At 40.2% G+C, this 19,264-nt stretch overlaps 1 protein-coding gene across 22 annotated transcripts in view; it reads left to right on the top strand.

Moving 5' to 3' along the window:
• LOC118422915 (dystrophin-like) overlaps nucleotides 1-19,264 on the top strand; it is a 232,797-nt gene that overhangs the window by 99,135 nt on the left and 114,398 nt on the right. For 20 of the 22 annotated variants that reach the window (XM_035830766.1, XM_035830776.1, XM_035830764.1 and 17 more), the window contains 4 exons: nucleotides 14,191-14,287; nucleotides 14,557-14,697; nucleotides 15,175-15,324; nucleotides 15,916-16,107. In XM_035830766.1, the coding sequence (XP_035686659.1) occupies nucleotides 14,191-14,287; nucleotides 14,557-14,697; nucleotides 15,175-15,324; nucleotides 15,916-16,107 (580 nt within the window). Of the gene's footprint in view, nucleotides 1-14,190; nucleotides 14,339-14,556; nucleotides 14,698-15,174; nucleotides 15,325-15,915; nucleotides 16,108-19,264 lie in introns of all 22 variants that reach the window. The other 2 variants (XM_035830765.1, XM_035830778.1) reach the window with 2 other exon arrangements.

Below are 19,264 nucleotides of genomic sequence, written 5' to 3' on the forward strand. Positions count from 1 at the left end.
ACGGGGGAAGAATGACAACATGTCAGTATACGTTATAACGGGCGAATATTGTACTGCCGTTACGGTATGTTTTACAAGTCACAGCCGTAAAGCCTGCCCAGTGCACCCATCCATCCCGCATTATGAATGGCCGAGTTATAACGGCCACATCATGACCTCTTTTCGTGGCACAGGGTGGGGAGTGTTGATGGATTTGGGAGTTGCCTGGGTTTGAGTGATTTGAGGCTCACAAATCGTCGTAGCATATGAATTCGTTGCTCCGCATCCATTCTTTATTGTCAGAGACGTGTATTAAAAATTGTTGGGGGGGGGGGAGTGGAATTGACATAATAAGTAATTTGCAGTTCACAAATTGCTGTAGGATATAAATTTGTTGCTCTGCATTCTTGCGTGGTTCAAATGATTGTCAGAGACTAGAAATCGGTGAAGAGGATTAGACTTCGCTGCAGTGGTTAGAAGCCTCTTTCCGTTGCAGTTTGAGTCGTACCATAGGGTGGGGAGGGTTGGATTGGGGTGGGGTGGGGTCGAGGAATTGCCCCGAATTGAGTAATTTGAAGCATGCAAATCGCTGTAGCATATGAAATGTCGCACCGCCAGAGACGCGTATTTTAAATTGGTGGGGAGGGGGGATTGCCATAATTTGGGTAATTTGAAGTTCACATATCATTGTAGCATGTGAATTTGTTGGTCCACATCCCTGCTTGGTTCTAATAATTGTCAGACCAGAAATCGTCATTTTTGCAGACTCTGTCCTGTTGCTTTCCATGCTTTTAATTGTTGGAGGGGTTTTGAATCGCATAGTTCGAATGAATGTCAGAGACTAGAAATCATAGAGGAAAGAAACTTTGTAGCTTGTTGCACTGTTTCCAATGAATCTGTCAAATTGTGAGAGGTAGGGGTTTTTGATTGCCCTAATTTGAGCTATTTGAAGCCCACTAATCATCATAACATTTGACATTGGTGTGTCACATCCCTGCATAGTTCAAATAATTGGCAGCCTAGAAATTGTCATAAAATAAAAAGACTTTGTCGCACTGTTTTGACACATTTTGAATTGTCAAAGGCATTATCTATTCATAAAACAGGCCATGGTGAAAGCAAATATGATTTTTATTGCCAAAACTGTGTCTCCTTCATTTGTCTTCATTGGCATCGTGTGCGCGAATTTTTACAGCAAAATCCGCCATCTAGAGCAATTTGCGTAGGAAATTTGAGCAAGAATCGTTGTCTTGCTCTTTCCAGTCTGCCTATGTTACCATGACGTCTCCTGCCTACCGTGGTACAGGAGTCTGTAGTCTCAAGGTATTGGGCATTAAGTTTTTAAGTTTATTTGCAAGTTCTTGCCCGAGGGCTAATTGCAACTTGAAACATACAGAAAATATAGTAAAGATACATAAAGTAAAGTAATTTGGTATAGATAACAATGGTGACAAGTGTAAACAAGTGACTATTCTATCAATGATATGGACTGCTGAAAGCTACAATCTACGCATTTGGGGTTTGACTTCTTTTGTGGAAGCAGTGGAAGACGAAGTACCCCACTTTTTCTATGATGAGTGGGTTATGTGAAGTTAACAGTGTTAATATAGCCCACTGATGAGCAGTCCTGCTTTTTAACAAAAGCCTCACTGTCGCTCACCCAGCTACACGCTGCTGGAAAGGGCCACTGTCCTTAAAATTGGACATAAAGCCATGGTCTACTGTTCATTGTGACAAAAAGGAGCTCAGGGAATTTCCCAGTTACAATAAAACAGTTGCTGTACATACATAGAGTCTGTCTCCTCTGTCACAACCAGTGAAAGAATAGCTCTCCAGTGAGCTAAACTGGTTTGAGATTGCTTTGAATTCTCTCTTTCCATACTTCCCAGTCTCCCTGCATGGCCATTCCCTCTCGCATGCACGCTGTGGTCCCGCTGCGCTTATTGATAGAGACAAATGGAGGGAAATTCCTCAATATCCACACTTGGCGTTTGGAAGCACCACTTCATCGATCGGGCATCACGGCTGTCGGGCTGGAAACACCAGTGGGTTATGCACCTGGGTTGGCACCCAATGTTTCAGCTGTGCATCTGATTGTTGATTGTGGGTGCACAGGTGTACCTAGATATTTGTTTCACAGGTGTACCTAGATATTTGTGTCTGTACTCTTGTACACTGTTCAGTTTAGATCAAGTTCTTGACATGTGAGTGTCAGAAAAAATAAGGAAACCATTACTTGTTTACAATATTGAAGCCATAGAATTTCAAATGTAAGCTTCGAAGAGGATTTGTAATAATTATTATGTTTTGATAACATTCTACTATCACAGTATTTTAGTTAGTGCGCCTATATTTTTCTGTGCTCCTACGTTCTCAGATTAGGTTCAAGATTGCACCAGGTATTCCCCCAAATGAGTTTCAATCCCTGCTTTGCCACCCCATATGCTTGACGTCAACAACAGGCATACAGCAGGAATCTCTCAACCCAGATTTGTTAGTATCATTCTGAGGGATGGTGAATAGGGAAGGTGCTGATTTGGAGACGTCGTCAGTCACCCATTTGCATGATCCATCGACCCATTTCATGTGTCCTCCAAAGCAACTGCCCTGAGAAAGTACACAAGTAATGTCACCAGCAAGCTTGGTTAGTTCAATTACCCCCCCTAACCTCCTGGCATTAACGGGAGCCGCGTCGTGCCGGTAACAGGGTTAGAGCAATTATTCCAACCACCGGGAGGAGCGCACGCCGGTTTAATCCCTCCGCCGTGGCGACATTCGTCAAATCTGTATCGACACGGGACCGGGACTCCCGGAGCCGTCTCGGATTGGTAGAATCTCAGATGAGAGAGAGAGACGGAGGCGCGTTCGCTGAGGTTTGCTGAGCAGAAGGCAGGAGACGGATTGCGATGTGGACGTCTGGTTTCTGGCTGTGAACGGTGGATCAATACCAAACGGCAGCTGGTGCAGAAACATGCGGAGGTTGTGTCGCGACTTGACCTTTCGCGTTAATGCCCCGCAGTGACGAGGAAAGGAGTTCCACGTTGGCACGCGTTACCACTCGGTCCCTGGGATCGTGTAACGGGAGGATCAACGATGCCTGAAACAATCGGATATTCAACTTGTGATGGACGGGGATTAACCTTGGTTTGAACTGTGCAGGTGGATCAAGGGACAGCCGTAAACCAACTGCTTTAAAATATCAGCGGTACCCGTTTCTTACATTTTACATGGAGGTCATCAAAACTACGGGATTTCAACTGTAAGGATACCACATTGACTGACCAGGAGCAGTTGACTGGATGAATCTTGTCTACATTTTGCATTCTCGATGCTTTTGTGTGTCTCAACCCCCAAGCAATGCTGGCAGTACAAGTCTGATTGAAGAAGGGATGTAACTTGTGATCATCGTCTCCCATTGCCGAGATGTCAGCCAAGATCTACTTGAGGAGGGAATTCCGATTTGTCAATGAAGGTTAGACATCCAGGTAAACATTCTTCTATCGAAGACAATTCGATCTCTACAACTTAAATGATTTTGAGTCACAATCTCACATCCATCACTCTTCTTCTGGGTCACTAGAATTAACTAGCAAAAGGAGTCAATACTAATTCTGATAAATTACCTTCGCCAAACTTCTGGTTTTGATATCTCATTCAAGCTGCATTGTGCACTTTTGTCTCAAGCTCTAGTGTTGTATGGCGCTTCAAGACATAGTTTCAATGTTTGTATTCATTATCTGTCATTGCTTTGGTAGCGTCAGCCTCGACATTCTAAAGGAGGATGTTCTGATGTCTTCATTCTTGGTGGTTTTGTCTGAATCTCCAATTGGCACAGCAAACCTTAACACAGAGTGAAGTCCCATATGGAAGCTGGGAGATATGATGTAATGCCACTGCTTATATTTATCATCTGTCACTGCTAGTTTCAGCCTCAACATTCTTCAGGAGGATATTCTGATTTCCTCATTCTTGGTGTGTTTGTCCCAATCTCTGATTGACACTTAAAACTTGAAGGCAGTGGGAAGTCTTGTAAGGAAGCTGGGAGATGTGATGTATTTATCATCTGTGACTGCTAGTTTCAGCCTCAACATTCTTCAGGAGGATATTCTGATTTCTTCTTTCTTGGTGGTTTTGTCTGAATCTCTATTTATTGGTACTTCAAACCTCAAGGCAGTGAGTGAGTCACAGTCTCTAATTTGCAATAAGGTAAACTATTGGATCTTTATCCTCCAAAATAATTATTGGTAACCTCCTGAGTAGTGAAAAGTGGAGGATACACACAGGGTATATCTCCTGTTCTGCTGGGTGTGTTTCTCCTGTATTTTGACTTGTGAATTGAGCTTTAGATGGGTGTCTTATTTGGAAGCTGTGAGGTATGATGAAACTCCACTTCTTACAATATTTATCTATTGTTGATACCATCAGTCTTGACATTCTTGAAGAAGGAATGCTGATTTCTTCTAGCTGTACTTGGCACTCTTGTCTCAATCAATCTCTAATCGGCACATCAAACCTGAAGGAAGTTTGAAGACTTGTACAATGTATGGAAGCTGAGAGAATTGTGATGTAACTAGACTGCTTGGCTCAACATCTTTTGACAGGAGAGAAGTGTGATGTAAATTCTGATTTCTTCTTTCTTGATGTTTTTGTCTCAATCTCTAATCGGCACATCAAACCTGTAGGAAGTTTGAAGTCTTGTACAATGTATGGAAGCTGCGAGATGCAATGTAACTCCACTGCTTGCATCAGCATCTTTTGACAGGAGAGAATGAAGTGTGATATAAGGGATTTCTTCTTTCTTCGTATTTTGTCTTTATCTCTATTTGGCATTTCAAACAGGAAGCAAATTTTGCCAAGCAAAATGTGGTTGCATTTTCAAGTGGGTATTTCGAGCACTGAGTTGTGATAAGCCCACTGCTTGGCTCAGCATCTTTTGACAGGAGGGAAATGTGATGTAGGGGAGACGTGGGAGTGGAGTGCACTGCACTACCTTGGTTAAAAATTAAGGTTATGCCAAGCAAAATGTGGTTGTGTTTGCATTTGTAAGTGGGTATTTCGAGCACTGACACATGATGTAACTCCACTGCTCGTATTTATTATCTGGCATTGTCAGACTCAACATTTTCAGGAGGATATTCTGATTTCTTCTTTCTTGGTGTCTTTGTCTCAGTCTCTTATTGGCACATCAAACCTGAAGGCAGTCGGTTACGATGTCTTAAGATATGGAAGCTGCAAGATGTGATGTAACTCCACTGCTTGGCTCAGCATCTTTTGACAGGAGAGAATTGTGATGTACAGTAAGGGATTTCTTCTTTCTTCGTATTTTGTTTTTAATCGCTAATTGGCATTTCAACACAGGAAGCAGTGCCAAGCAAAATGTTGCATTTTCAAGTGGGTATTTGGAGCATTGAGGTGTGAGAAGTCCAATGCTGGCATCAGCATCTTTTGACAGGAGGGAGGTGTGATGTAGGGGAGACGTGGGAGTGGAATGCAGTAGGTGCAGTGGCGTGTGAAGATCACAGCACATGTACATCATCCGTCTAGATACGTTCCCTTTGTTCCACACATTACTCATGTCAAACCTGGTGACATGGAGGGATGGGGGAGCTGGGGTGGGGGATTTACCTGGGTGGAGAGGTGTATCTGTTTGATGATGGAACAAATGATGAGAGAAAGTAGTAATGTTTTTCGGTGTAATGTTCTTCTCCTTTAAGGTAGAAAAGGATCCTCTTTAGCTTCATCATTATCTTAGTTTGTCTTGTAATACATGATATCTGGTTTTACCTGGTTGTAGAGGTGTATCTGTTTGATGACGGAACAAATGATGTGAGAGAAAGTAGTAATGTTTTTCAGTGTAATATTCTTCTGCTTTAAGTTTGAGAAGGATCTTCTTCTTGTGTCATCTCTTAAGCTTCATATCCTATTTTGTCTTGAGCTTTACCTGGTTGTAGAGGTGTGTCTGTTTGATGAGGAAACACAAATGATGTGTATAGTAGAGTGGTGCTCTTTTGTAAGGAAGGGAAGGATCCTCTTGTTGTATCATATTTGTATCATATAGCTTCTTATCCTATTACTAGGGTCAGACTTTCAAATTTGTCTTGGCCATCATATCATACTTGCAGTGTTTTTAAATATCTTGATGACTAAAACAGGAAGGGTGACTGTAATGTTCATCTCTGAACATTACGGTCAGACTTTCAAATTTGTCCTGTCCATCTTATCTCCCCAGCAATGCTTTACATATTTTGATAACTATAACAAGAAATGTGTAATATTTGGTCTCATAACAGTCATATCTACTGTAAACTGAGTTCTCTCAGATCTTCTGTAACCTACTTGTGTGAGATGTTGAGTATAGATCAGTCTATGGCCTGATTTTCAAATTTCTTCTGGCCATCTTTATCATTCCTGCAGTGTTTTATTGCATATTCTGATAAGGAAGACAAGAAGTATGACAGTAACATTTGGTTTGTGACCTATGTCACTATGAGATATTTTCTATGGTATGGTCGGACATTCAAATTTGTCCTGTCCATCTTATCGCCCCTGCAATGTATTCACATATCTCGATAACTAAAACAGAAAGTGTGACAGTAATATTTGGTTTCTGAACTATGTCACTATGAGATATTTACTACAGATCTGTCTATGGTCGGACTTTCAAATTTGTCCTGAATCCATATTATCGCCTCTGCAATGTTTTCATATATCTCGATAACTAAAACAGAAACTGTGACAATGATATTTGGTTTCTGAACTATGTCACTATTAGATATTCACTGCAGATCTGTCTATGGTCGGACTTTCAAATTTGTCCTGAATCCATATTATCGCCCCTGCAATGTATTCACATATCTCGATAACTAAAACAGAAACTGTAACAATGATATTTGGTTTCTGACCTATGTCACTATGAGATATTTACTACTGATCTGTATCTACATGTATGGTCGGACTTTCAAATGTGTTCTGCCCATCTTATCGCCACTACAATGTTTTATTATATCTTGATAACTAAGGGAAGAAGTATGACAGTAATATTCGGTTTCTGAACTATGTCAGTGTTTGATATTCACTGCAGATCTGTCTATGGTCGGACTGTAAAATTTGTCCTGAGTCCATCTTATCGCCCCTACAATGTATTCACATATCTCGATAACTAAAACAGAAAGTGTGACAGTAATATTTGGTTTCTGAACTATGTCAGTATTTGATATTTGCTACAGATCGGTCTATGGTCGGACTTTCAAATTTGTCCTGAGTGCATTTTATCACCTCTGCAATATGTATTTCACATATCTCGATAACTTACTGTGACAATGATATTTGGTTTCTGAACTATGTCACTATTAGATATTCACTGGAGATCTGTCTATGGTCTGACTTTCAAATTTGTCCTGAATCCATCTTATCGCCCCTGCAATGTTTTTACATATCTGGATAATGACAACACGACATTCGCAGGTGGAAACGACACATTCACATATCTCGATAACTAAAACAGAAAGTGTGACAGTGATACAGTATTTGGTTTCTGAACTATGTCACTATTTGATATTTACAATGGTCTGACTTTCAAATTTGTCCTGCGCATCTTATCATCCCAGCGATGTTTTTACATATCCGAATAACTAAAACACGACATTCGCAGGTGGAAACGACACATTAGCGACCTCCGCACGGCGACGGCCCACCAGAATCCGATTAAACCTCCCTCCGGTGGCCTTTCGGCCCCAAACTTGGCTCCCCGCTGAAAGGGGGGGGTTAACGCGCCGCTGCAATTACATTCGAGGGCGTCCCGGGGGATTACAGATGGCTGGATTAGGGAATTAAAGGGGGGCATCCCCGACCCAGGCAGATAAAGGTCATGCGTCTGATGGTAATTTGACACCAAGTTGACCTTGTTACCCTCGGAGAACGTGGCGGGATTTAGAATCGGCACGGTTCGCTGGGTCGCTGCCAGTTATGAAAGTCTGATGAGAATCTGTTGCGAATATATATATATAAAGAGGCAAGGATAAGGTTATACTACTTATCTCAGAGCAAGGTTAATTTGCGACATTAACCTTTCTTGGAATTGGCAGGGCTTGCTGGATTGCTGTCATTGTGTAAAGTCTGACAAAAATTTGTAGTATACAACTACCTCATAGTACATACATGTACCAAGGAGGAACCTCCTTGCATGTACCTTCACCAACTAATTTTATCTCATTACAATGCAAATGATATGCAAAGAAATCTCTGATTAGCATAACATGTGTGAATTCATTATCTCCACTTTCGAAATCGCTTGTATTGAAAACAGCTTTCAGGAAGCTATTGTTGACTTTCTTTATAAACTATGCAAATTATGTTGAAATTTGGACATTATTAAAAAGTCTTGTGAAGATTTGTACAGAATACATAAAAGACAAAGACTACATTTAAAGCCACGTTTTAGGACTCTGTAATTACATTGTATATATTTGCTACCTTGTTTTTTTAAAAATTGCCATAGGTTGCTGGATATCCAATGTTTTTAAAGGAATGTAAAAAGAAGCAGACATGAGGTTGCAGATACAGAGGTCAAGTTCGTATAGAGCTCTTTATTTTCTGGAGTCTTTCTGTCTGCGGATTTGTGGTCAGCTTTTCACCTCAATTATTTCCTCCAAAAGAGACTGAATACGCCAAACCCCCAAGGGATTCGTAATGCCATATTAAGTAAGCGATATACTAATTGAAATTCTTGCATTTGAAGCACAAATTATGTCGCTTCTTACTCAAGGAGATAGTGTCATTGCCATGTGGGAAATTAACTTACTGTAATTTCTTTTATTTTCAAAGGGACTTAATTTGGAGTTAAAGGGGAAAGGAGCTTTTTGCAGTGTTTTACCTTTTTTATTTGTCACAGGGTCCTGTGGCATAACTACAAGATGTTTACTCAAGAAGCCAAAGTATGTATGTATGTATGTAGGACGGGAGACCTGGCGCATCCCCGTCTTGTAATTAGCCAGCGAAAGGGTATGTCACCCCGTAAGGGGCGGTATCACCCCGTCGTGTGTTAACATGTGCGAACATGTGTGATCACGTCGACCGATGATGATGATGATGTATGTATGTACATGTAATACAGTTATTAATTTTCATTGTCCTGAATGAACAAATGGAATACGTCACTGCAAAAACTGCGAAAATGAAACCACAGTGAATTTCTCAAAATGAATACATGTTGTCAATCATTATTCTGAGAAGTGAGCAAGTTTTGAACCATGATTCCTTCCAAGTGTACTTGACTGACATGAATATGAAGGACCTCTAGCTATGTTATGAACGTGTTCTCTTGAGATTAAAAATGTGTACACAAGTACAGGATGACATTTTGGTTGCTCCCCTTTGCAGGCGTAACATGCATTTGTTAACATTAAGTGCTGACATTTACTAGTTTAGATTTACGATGTCTGCATTCGTGTATATAGAATTATCCTTAGAAGGATCTAATTCACTATTTATCAATATGTAGGGTAATTGGCTATAGGAACACTGGTGCTAACAGTCATAAATTACTTTTGGAAGGCGTGAATCTTAAATGTAGTGACATAAAAATGTGTGTGAATGGTTGTTTGTGCTAGCCTTGAATTTTTGGGTGAACATTTTGTCATGGCCAACATTTTGTGTAATCTTTGTCGACATTTATTGTTGAAAGAAAAATTGCAAGATGTACTGTAGCCTGGAGAGTATCAAACTAATTAAGTGCATCAGTGATAATTGTTGTTTATTATACCCAGCCTTTTGCAAGATATTAAAGGCCATAAGAATTTGATGTCTTGGTTCTACGATTTTTAAAAGTGATAAATATATAACAAGCAAACATCATAACACTACAGGATAGGGAGAGAAACTTGAATTTGACAGCACTGTATTCACTTCATAAAACTGAGTGCAACAGGATACATATATATATACCTGGTCCTTTGGCTTCATTTTCATTATGTTTTTCCAGTTGAGGATTTTTACAAAAAAATGTTTAAACCTCTGAGAACCAAGAGATTGAATTGATGTGGCCTAAGAAACAGAAAACCCTGAATAGCCACCTGCTTGCAAACAAATCCATCCATGGTTCAATCAAAGTATCACATCCCTTTATGCCGCTGTCACTGCTGGCATTTTCCCTCATACTGGGAAGGTACCCTCGGGCTATCCGTTCAGCCATTTCTCCATCCTACTTTGCATGAAAATTATGGGGATTCTCTGCCAGTAGTCGTCATGTGACCTCTTTACTGTATGTTGCCTGGTTGTGCAGTGACAACTTTCCTGAAGGCAACAGTTCAAAGGTCGTAAGCAGCGAAGGCTCGAGTGTTCCACCAAGATGGCTTCATTGTGTCGTGCTCTGACTTGTTGTGGTTTCGCTTTCTTATGGGATAAAGATTGTGTTATCTGAAGTTCTGATTGAAGAGACATGGACAGTCAGTATGGCTACCTGCATTGGTGGTAAGTTGTCAGAATTTAATGAGATGTCACAGGTATTTTCTTCTTTGTTTTGAAAGGAATCACTGAAGCGTGTCACCAATACTTAAATACTAATTATAGGTGTACCAACCTTATAATTGTTTCAGCTGGTGTTGAATACAACAAGAACAATAATAACAAAAAGTGCATTATTTTCTTGTGCTAATGTTGTTTCAAGAATACAAAATGCCTACCTGCAATCAGTGAAGGATATGGACATTTCCTCCTTTGTTTTGAAAGGAATTACTGTGGTGTAAACAAGTACTAGACAGTCTATTACGGGTGTTATGGTTGTTTTTAACAAGACATCATTCCCATACAATTGTTGTGACCAGATCAGAAATAGTTTGCTGTATTCAATGGTGGGGTAAAGAACTTGCTGGAATTATTCATATTCATTCACATCATCTTTGTGACACCTGTATTCAGTAATAGACCTTGTTTATTCCCAAATGGGTCTTAAGAACATCATCATCAGTCACTGTGTTCTGCATCTATAGTCTGGAAAGTCCTATAGCTGCATTCAGTCTTTCTTCATCCTTTTCCATTGTTCCTTGCATCCTGCAAGCTTCCTTAGCTCCTGGAGTTTCTTTGCCATTGTAGGAAAAGCTCGACCTCTGTGCTTTAGGTCTGCTTTCAGCAGGCTGAGCAGGTTGACACAGTGTCTTCCCTTGCGTGTCTTAAGAACATACTAGGGAAAATTGGTACATTAATTAAGTTGCATAACATCCAAGTAAATTGAATGCATAAACTGAAATTGACGAATTATTCCTCAATAAGGATAGGTAAAATGTAAAACAAAACAAAACAAAATCTCAAATCACTCATAATCTATTATAATTTAGTCCAGTAACTGTGTGTCATATAGTAAAAACTGTGTGTTTTCAGAGAAGACAATCTACCTGTAGAGGCCCATACTTGTATTATCAAAGGAAGAGGCCCATACTTAATGTATAACCAAGGGAAGAAAAAGCATAGCATTTCTCTGGAGCGTTCTATTCATGCAGAGTGCAGTGCCCAGATAACTATGAAGCTCATACAAGGTCGACGCTCTCGTGTGATATGTATCGTCTTCTCGCCCGCAAGGTGGGCGGAATATTCTCCTGCTGCCGTTACCACGGCCTGCTTGTAACCGAGATGGATGACGGGCTTCACAACATTCTGCCTTAATCCTTTCCGAGTTTAACCTCCGATTTCTGTGCTTTTTTTCTCTGAGCAAGAAAATTTACTGTTTACAATTTCTACAATTGAGTAGATCCGTTGTTATGAAATGTTAAATTGTACCATTTTATCTAAGGGGATCAAAGTACATCATTAGTGTCAGCATGCATATACATTCATTTATGGCTAGTTCCTTGCTTTTTTATTGCAGGATAAAAACTTCACTTTAGAATGAAACAGATTAAGCTTTTCTCTTGAACAAGCCTGAAAGCTATACATGTGTAGGTAAAGGTTTTTTTTACAAAAGTATACTTAAAATAAAACTATCTATATAACTAGCTGGTATGTTATGCTGAAGGGCAGTCATATGCCGACTATGCGGCTAGTTCACCTTTATCTGTGGGTTAACCTATATCCATTGTTATATCATACTGTCATATTTTCAAATATTGTTTATATATCAAATTGAAGTATTTTCAAATATTGCAGTTTGAATCCACCATCTGTCGACTTGATATACCTAGAAACCTTGTTTTTAAAAACAACGGATAAACATGTAGACTACCCCGCAGATGAATGTAAACTAGCGTAACAGCTCCAGCCTCTCCGAGGGGACCCAGGGGATCTTCATGTGGTGACAGCCTGCGCCTTTATTATGGCTGGTGCAGGAATAATTGCATCAAGGCTGCACCCAAAGTGGCGGGGAACATTGTAATTAGGAGGAATTATGATGGCACAATCTGTCAGTTCATATTCTAGGGTGGAATCGATGGATGGAGGCAGGGATTTATAAATGGATGGATGAATGAATGAACGAATTAACGAATGAATAAATGACATTTGTGCTCTTACAGAATAAGCACAGACCAAGTTGATAAAGCAGAAGCATAATTACAGTTGTATAAGAATGTGATATCTTACTATATCATTCTGCAATGATTAATGTACAGTAGTATGTACAGGTTCAACTTCTCTCTTACGTACAAACATGCAGATATAGCTTAGAATATTTTATCTATTACTCTAATGTATTTCTCTTTGATAACATGATGTATCGAATTGCATAAGGAAGATGCAATTTGTTTTTTCTATGTTATTCAAATATCAAAATCTCTGATGCTTATATCCACCTACGTGTAACATTAACTCTTTTAATTCCACCGGGTGCCATTATACTGCCACATAAAAAAACATTGTTATAGAGGCTTTCTCAAGATTGTCTTAATATCTTAAGTGTATATACCTCAGGATTACTCATGCTGCTTTGGTACATCTCTTTAATCACTTCAGATTCATGTATCTCATGTGGTAGTATTATGGCACCCGGCGGTATTATGCGAGTTGATGTTACAAGTCCTTGTGAAAGAACTGTTACAGTAGCTCTATGTGGTATTTTTGTGCCCAGGACTTCACCATATTACAGATGCTGCGTTGGTACATCTCTTTAATCACTTCAGATTCATGTATATTTTCTCATGTGGCGGTATTATGACACCCGGCGGTATTACGAGAGTTGACGTTACCTGTCATTGTCAAAGAGCTGTATCCCTACGTGGTTTTTTTGTGCCCAGGACTCCAGCATATTGATTCCTGCATGTTTATTTGATGGAATCACCGCTGTAGTGTGACAGGTAGTTTTATTTGGGGTGTCCAACACGCTTAGGTTACATGTGAGTTGCTCTAAACGTGAATTATGCATGCACCTTGGCGATTTGTCACTGTAAGTGGCGGTGACACTGGAGAATCAATATGCCCTGAAGGCCTGATGTGATAGCTCATTCCTTGATATAGACTTCATGCCTGTGCCAAGTCGCTAGGGTGGGGACAGAGCTGATGTCGTAATTGGAAAACAATAGGGTTTAGGTTGACTTGGTTTCTTGGACCATTGCTTTTGGAGGATGGTTAGTACATGCGTGTAATACTATTAGATACTGTCAATGCAGAAATTGTTGTTGTGGTTTTATGTTCGCAGTTTTGTCAATTCGTTGCCAATTCACTGCGAACTTAAAACTACTGCAAACATTTTCCATGGCAGTGCATGGTGCTACCATGAACATAAAACCACCACGAACGGTCCTTTTTCCCGCTACCACGAAATTAAACCACTGCGAAAGTTTCTACATTTACAGTATCTTTGCATTGCATCTGTTCTTGCCTACCTTCCTAAGTAAAGTATGCAATTTGCCCTGTCGCTGCTATACATACTTTGTGTTTGATCACATTGATCAAATAAACCATTCATTCATTCATTCAAGTTGCTTGGGAAGGAGCTGGCCCCTTGCACCTCTCTGTTTTAAATGCCTTTGATCTCATCATTTTGTGGTTAGTTAGTAACTAGTTCCCATTAACTCCCAGACCAGGTTTGAGGGTGCGAGCACTCATTTATCTAGTTAGTAATCAGGTCTTAATCACTTATTGATGAGGTTAGAGGGAGGAGGTAAATTTTTAGCATTTTGTGGTTAGTTGATAATCATTTCTTGGTAACATACTGACCAGATTTGAGGAGGCAAACATGCATCATTTTGTGTTTAGCTAATAATCATTTGATATTACTTTCCTGACCAGGTTGGAGGAGGCGAGCATGCAGACAGAGGAGTTCCAGGAAGAGATTGACGAGCTGCTGTTTTGGCTGGAGGACACAGAGGGCATCCTTAACAAGCAGGTGTGCCCAGCTGACGAGGATCAGCTAGAGGAAGCTCTGGAGAAAGTTAAGGTAAGACACAGACAGACAGAGGGCATCCTTAACAAGCAGGTGTGTCTGCTGACGAGGATCAGCTAGAGGAAGCTCTGGAGAAAGTAAAGGTAAGACACAGACAGACAGAGGGCATCCTTAACAAGCAGATGTGCCCAACTGAGGAGGATCAGCTAGAGGAAGCTCTGGAGAAAGTTAAGGTAAGACACAGACACACAGAGGGCATCCGTAACAAGCAGGTGTGCCCAGCTGACGAGGATCAGCTAGAGGAAGCTCTGGAGAAAGTTAAGGTAAGACACAGACAGACAGAGGGCATCCTTAACAAGCAGGTGTGCCCAGCTGACGAGGATCAGCTAGAGGAAGCTCTGGAGAAAGTTAAGGTAAGACACAGACAGACAGAGGGCATCCTTAACAAGCAGGTATCAATTATACAAGAAATAAAGGTGAGGTTTTATTAATGTCTGTGGATGACACTAGTCTTGTGGTGTGGAATGCCTGATAGAAGTTCAGGTACCGGTATGTGTTACAGGTGTCTTTGGGCTTTCAAAGATGGACAGTAATATTTGTTCTGCATGAAAAAATGTCTTCTCTTTAGAAACAGCTCTTTTCTAGGGGCAATTTTGTACTGGAAGTAGTAATGAGTGCATGTGTTACCAAATGTAAATATGTGATGACTAGAAGACTTCTGTATACATTACCAGTGCACTTCTGTTTGTTGTAATGAAGGAATATATATCCCCCTACATTTTACTCTCTTTTGAAGCAAATCATTCTTTCCTCATTTCCTTTTTCCCTGTTATGCTAAACTTGAAGAATGATTTTTAAATATTTACCATCTTCTTATTCTAATTTTAAAGGACAAGGAGAATGACCTTGGATCGAGACAGGACAACGTGAACACCATCAACCAGACGGGAAACCGGATCATGACGACGCCGGGCGCCTCAAAAGCTCTGGTCAGCAACGTCAAGAAGAAGGTCGACAACCTCAACACAAGATGGCTGACGGTCAGTACTATTGCAAAACATTTGTACTAAACTTGATAACGATTTCCCATGAAATAGCTTTGATGGCAATTTTGGGGCTACATTGTGATTCTTTGTACATTCTAATGTTGCCTTTCAAGGTTAATATAGTCATCTGGTTATCAAACCAGCCCAACTTGACTGTGTCTTGTTGATACTTCTATTGGTCAACCATTGTTTGGCAATGCAGGTTTCCTCTGCATGCTGCATTGGCTGATTGCATGGTACTTCTTTGTTATCCCTGTACATATAGGCCTTGCATCCCTGTGCTGCTTGAAGCTCTTTCATTATTAGAGGCCTATTCTTTAGTGATGATGCCAAAGTTGCATCTCCAGCTAGTTTCTTAGAATAGATGAAGTTGAATAAATGATTTCTTGTGATGCCAAGATAGTAGTAGTATTCAGTATGTCATTATTCTGCTGCTAGGGTCCCAGAACTGAACTGGGTCCCTGATGAGGGTGGGCAGCAGTCGCAATATTCACATTGTACTTCCAAGTAGCTCTATCTTATAACTTCTTCAAGTAGATTCTTAAGAAGGGTTGGATTGTCAAGATATGTTTCCTACCTCTCCAGGTGACGCCAGAGATTCCCCAGAAGAGGAGAGGACTGCAGGACCAGCTGCACTTCTGTCGCACCTTCCTGGAGGAGCTGGAGGAGCTTCTGGTGTGGATGGCTCACACGATGCAGTTGCTAGAGCAACAGAAGGGACCCATCTCCTCCGCAACATCTTCTGATGAGGGGGATCAGGTCATCATCGACCCAAAGGTAGGCATGGTGGTTTCATGTGTAGTTTGTTCTGTAGTACTTGTTCTGAAGAGCTTCTGGTGTGGATGGCTCACACGATGCAGTTGCTAGAGCAACAGAAGGGACCGATCTCCTCCGCAACATCTTCTGATGAGGGGGATCAGGTCATCATTGACCCAAAGGTGATCATTGTTTTTTCTCAGTTGTAGCATAGCACATGTAGTGGTAATTTTTGTGAGGAGCTTCTGGTGTGGATGGCTCACACGATGCAGTTGCTAGAGCAACAGAAGGGACCCATCTCCTCTGCAACATCATCTGATGCTCAGGTCATCATTGGACAATTAAGCAATCAATCAGTCAAAAGTGGAGCAATAGCAAAACAACTTTGCATCAACAACTGTGAAAAAGCTAAAACTCGACATTATCATTACAATTACATGAACAGAATTAGGTTGGTACCCATGTAAGTACAAATTCGTAGCCTCCAGGGTTATACAGCATGCAAACTCCTGCAATTACTTCAGAATCTATGAATAACAAGTGTCAGAATTATAAATCTCCCCCTGCACCTGAGTTAATTGCACACATCAACATGCGCATTAATTTTTAAGACATTCGCTAATTGCAACGGTAACGCTTGATAACTCCAAATTTTGTTTTTCGTTTTAGATTCCAATCAAATGGTTATCCCTTGGGTGTTTGTACTTCTTTTATCATAATGACTTTTATGTACAACTGTTTTGAGTTTTAGTGTCCTTATCACATTAGGGCCTAAATCATAGGTTTTGAGCGAAATTATCGGGTCTAATGTATTACCAAAGGCATTTTTTTTTTAAACAACTGTATTCCAGTTATATTCTAGTATCAACTGTTTTTCAAGTTATGTCCTATATATTTATTCCTATGACCCTGAAGAAGAGTGATGGATGTCACTCAAAATGTCCAGAAGTAATCTTTGACTCTTGTCTAGTTCAAGAGACTGAACTGTCTTCATTCTTTCAGCTCCGTGTGTGTCTCTCGTAAAGTTCCGGAGGTGACGTGAATTATTCCCAATGCTTAAAAACTCGCATTATCTCCTCCCACGGGGATTAATGTACAAGTTAATGTACAAAGTGTCCGCTGTAAAATGTTACATTAATTTCACTAGTAACCACGCCCCGATGAAACTGCCTTGTTGTGATTATGCGCATCACTGACTTTATTTAACACATTTCACTAATTAACTGTCGAACACGATGTCTATTTAACTGTGGTCACTTAGAAAAGGATAACAAAGACGTAAAGAGTTTGTAAAAATCTGGTTAACTTAAACCAATTTTATTGCATTTTTCATTTACAACGTTCATCAGAACTTTCAGACATAATGTATATTATTACTGGCTACTTCAAAAAAAGATTACAAACATATGTGAGTTTCAAAAATCTGATAAATGCTAAACCCATTAGGCATTATACTGTAAATGTAGAAATGTTCGCGGTGGATTAATGTTCGCGGTTTTCGCGGTGACCACTTCACCGCGAAATTAAAACCACCGCGAATATTTTTCTATTATGGTATTAGACTGCAGTCTATGGTGTTACCGCGAAATTAAATCCACCGCGAAAAGTCCTTTTTCCGCTACCGCGAAATTAAATCCCCGCGAACTTAAATGCATTTACAGTATTGTTTGCTGTTCAATGTACTTTTAACTTCTATTGATGTTGGTTGGGTTGCTTAAACGTGCTGCCATCCGTCTTGTGGTAATCTTTATTTTCATCATAACTCCAGGACTTGCAGAGATATTGGACTAAGAATTTAATTGGATTTTCTAAATTGCCAGCGTTTTTCCAGATTGGAAATAACTGGTTTTACATGCATGTAAAATAGCCTGATGACTCCTGGGGTATCTTACTTAAAAGCTGTGGTACACTCGCGGCATCGCTGCTTTTTTACCGAGTGCCTACAAATTTCATCATTGAAAAACCTTTTGCTCTTTGTGTATTTTGTTGTCTTTTTAGTCATCCTTGTACGTTTTGCGTGATATTTTGTATCATCACATGGACGTCAAGAGTGATAAAATTTAAATCAATGGGCAGTGATGTTGCCAAAGCAACGCAGTCCAGTAAGGAACCCCCTAAACGGCCACAAGATAACTCTTGTTTAATGGCAAGACAATATTGGTTTCTTGTTGAACTTCAGGCATCTGTATTGACAGAATACTTTTTTAGTTGCAAATTTTACGATGTATGTCATATCTTGCCATCTGTACATTATAACAGCATACTCCAATATGAGCTTGTTCTGATAAAGATAAACTTTTAAACGTTGTTCATGTTTTGCCTTAAAACTGGGTATTGTCAAAAACTTCCACATATTTATGATGCTGACTGTAGTTCCTTCGAATCCTTGGAAGAACATTGCAGAAACAAAGTCCAAACGTTTCAATAATGCCAGTTATGGCACCACTGCACTGTTTGTTGTATAGTATACTACAGTTTGCCCAATTCTTTTTCCGGACTGTCTTAAAAGTTTTGTGGCTCTTTCCATGCTATGAATTATCCCTAAGAGTGACTTAAAAACAACTTTAATTGGATTATCCTCGCATCTGCTTATCTCAAGTGCGCGGACATCTCGCAAAGTACGCTCATAATCTTTACTGTACGCCCGCGGGAGCAGTATTTCTGTGGAAGGCTTTGGTCCCAGTCGTAAAGCGCATCTTTTTACTACTGATGGGGTCCAAAGCATGGGCCGGAATATGAGAGACAGAGAAGCCATAAACCCGCGGCTTGTGTTTTACGAGTGCTTACATAGTCTTTATGCCTATCTCCCGTGGACAGGAGACCTTTACTGACCCGCGGAGGCATCGTATATATTGCTTCTGGGTACTCTCCTCGCTATTTCATGTTATTAGGTCGAAATTGTGAACTTTTTTATCGCCCATCGATGCCTCCGCATATGAAGGATGGACTCCCCTTTATGGATATTGTTGACTCTCTCCGTACTTGACACTCAATTATTTGCAGCTTTCAGCGTGCGTGCATGTAAAGACTGCAGTACGGTTGCTTGGTCGGAAAGCCTGTTTAGACAATGATGTGTGGACCCTGGAATAAAGGAAGAGACATAGAAGCATTGCAACCTCTCAAACAACATCAAGTGAAATTTATAAAAATGTGTACTTGTAATCATCACAACTGAAAG

This window comes from Branchiostoma floridae, chromosome 9 (genome assembly GCF_000003815.2).
Source record: "Branchiostoma floridae strain S238N-H82 chromosome 9, Bfl_VNyyK, whole genome shotgun sequence".
Classification (NCBI taxonomy): domain Eukaryota; kingdom Metazoa; phylum Chordata; class Leptocardii; order Amphioxiformes; family Branchiostomatidae; genus Branchiostoma; species Branchiostoma floridae.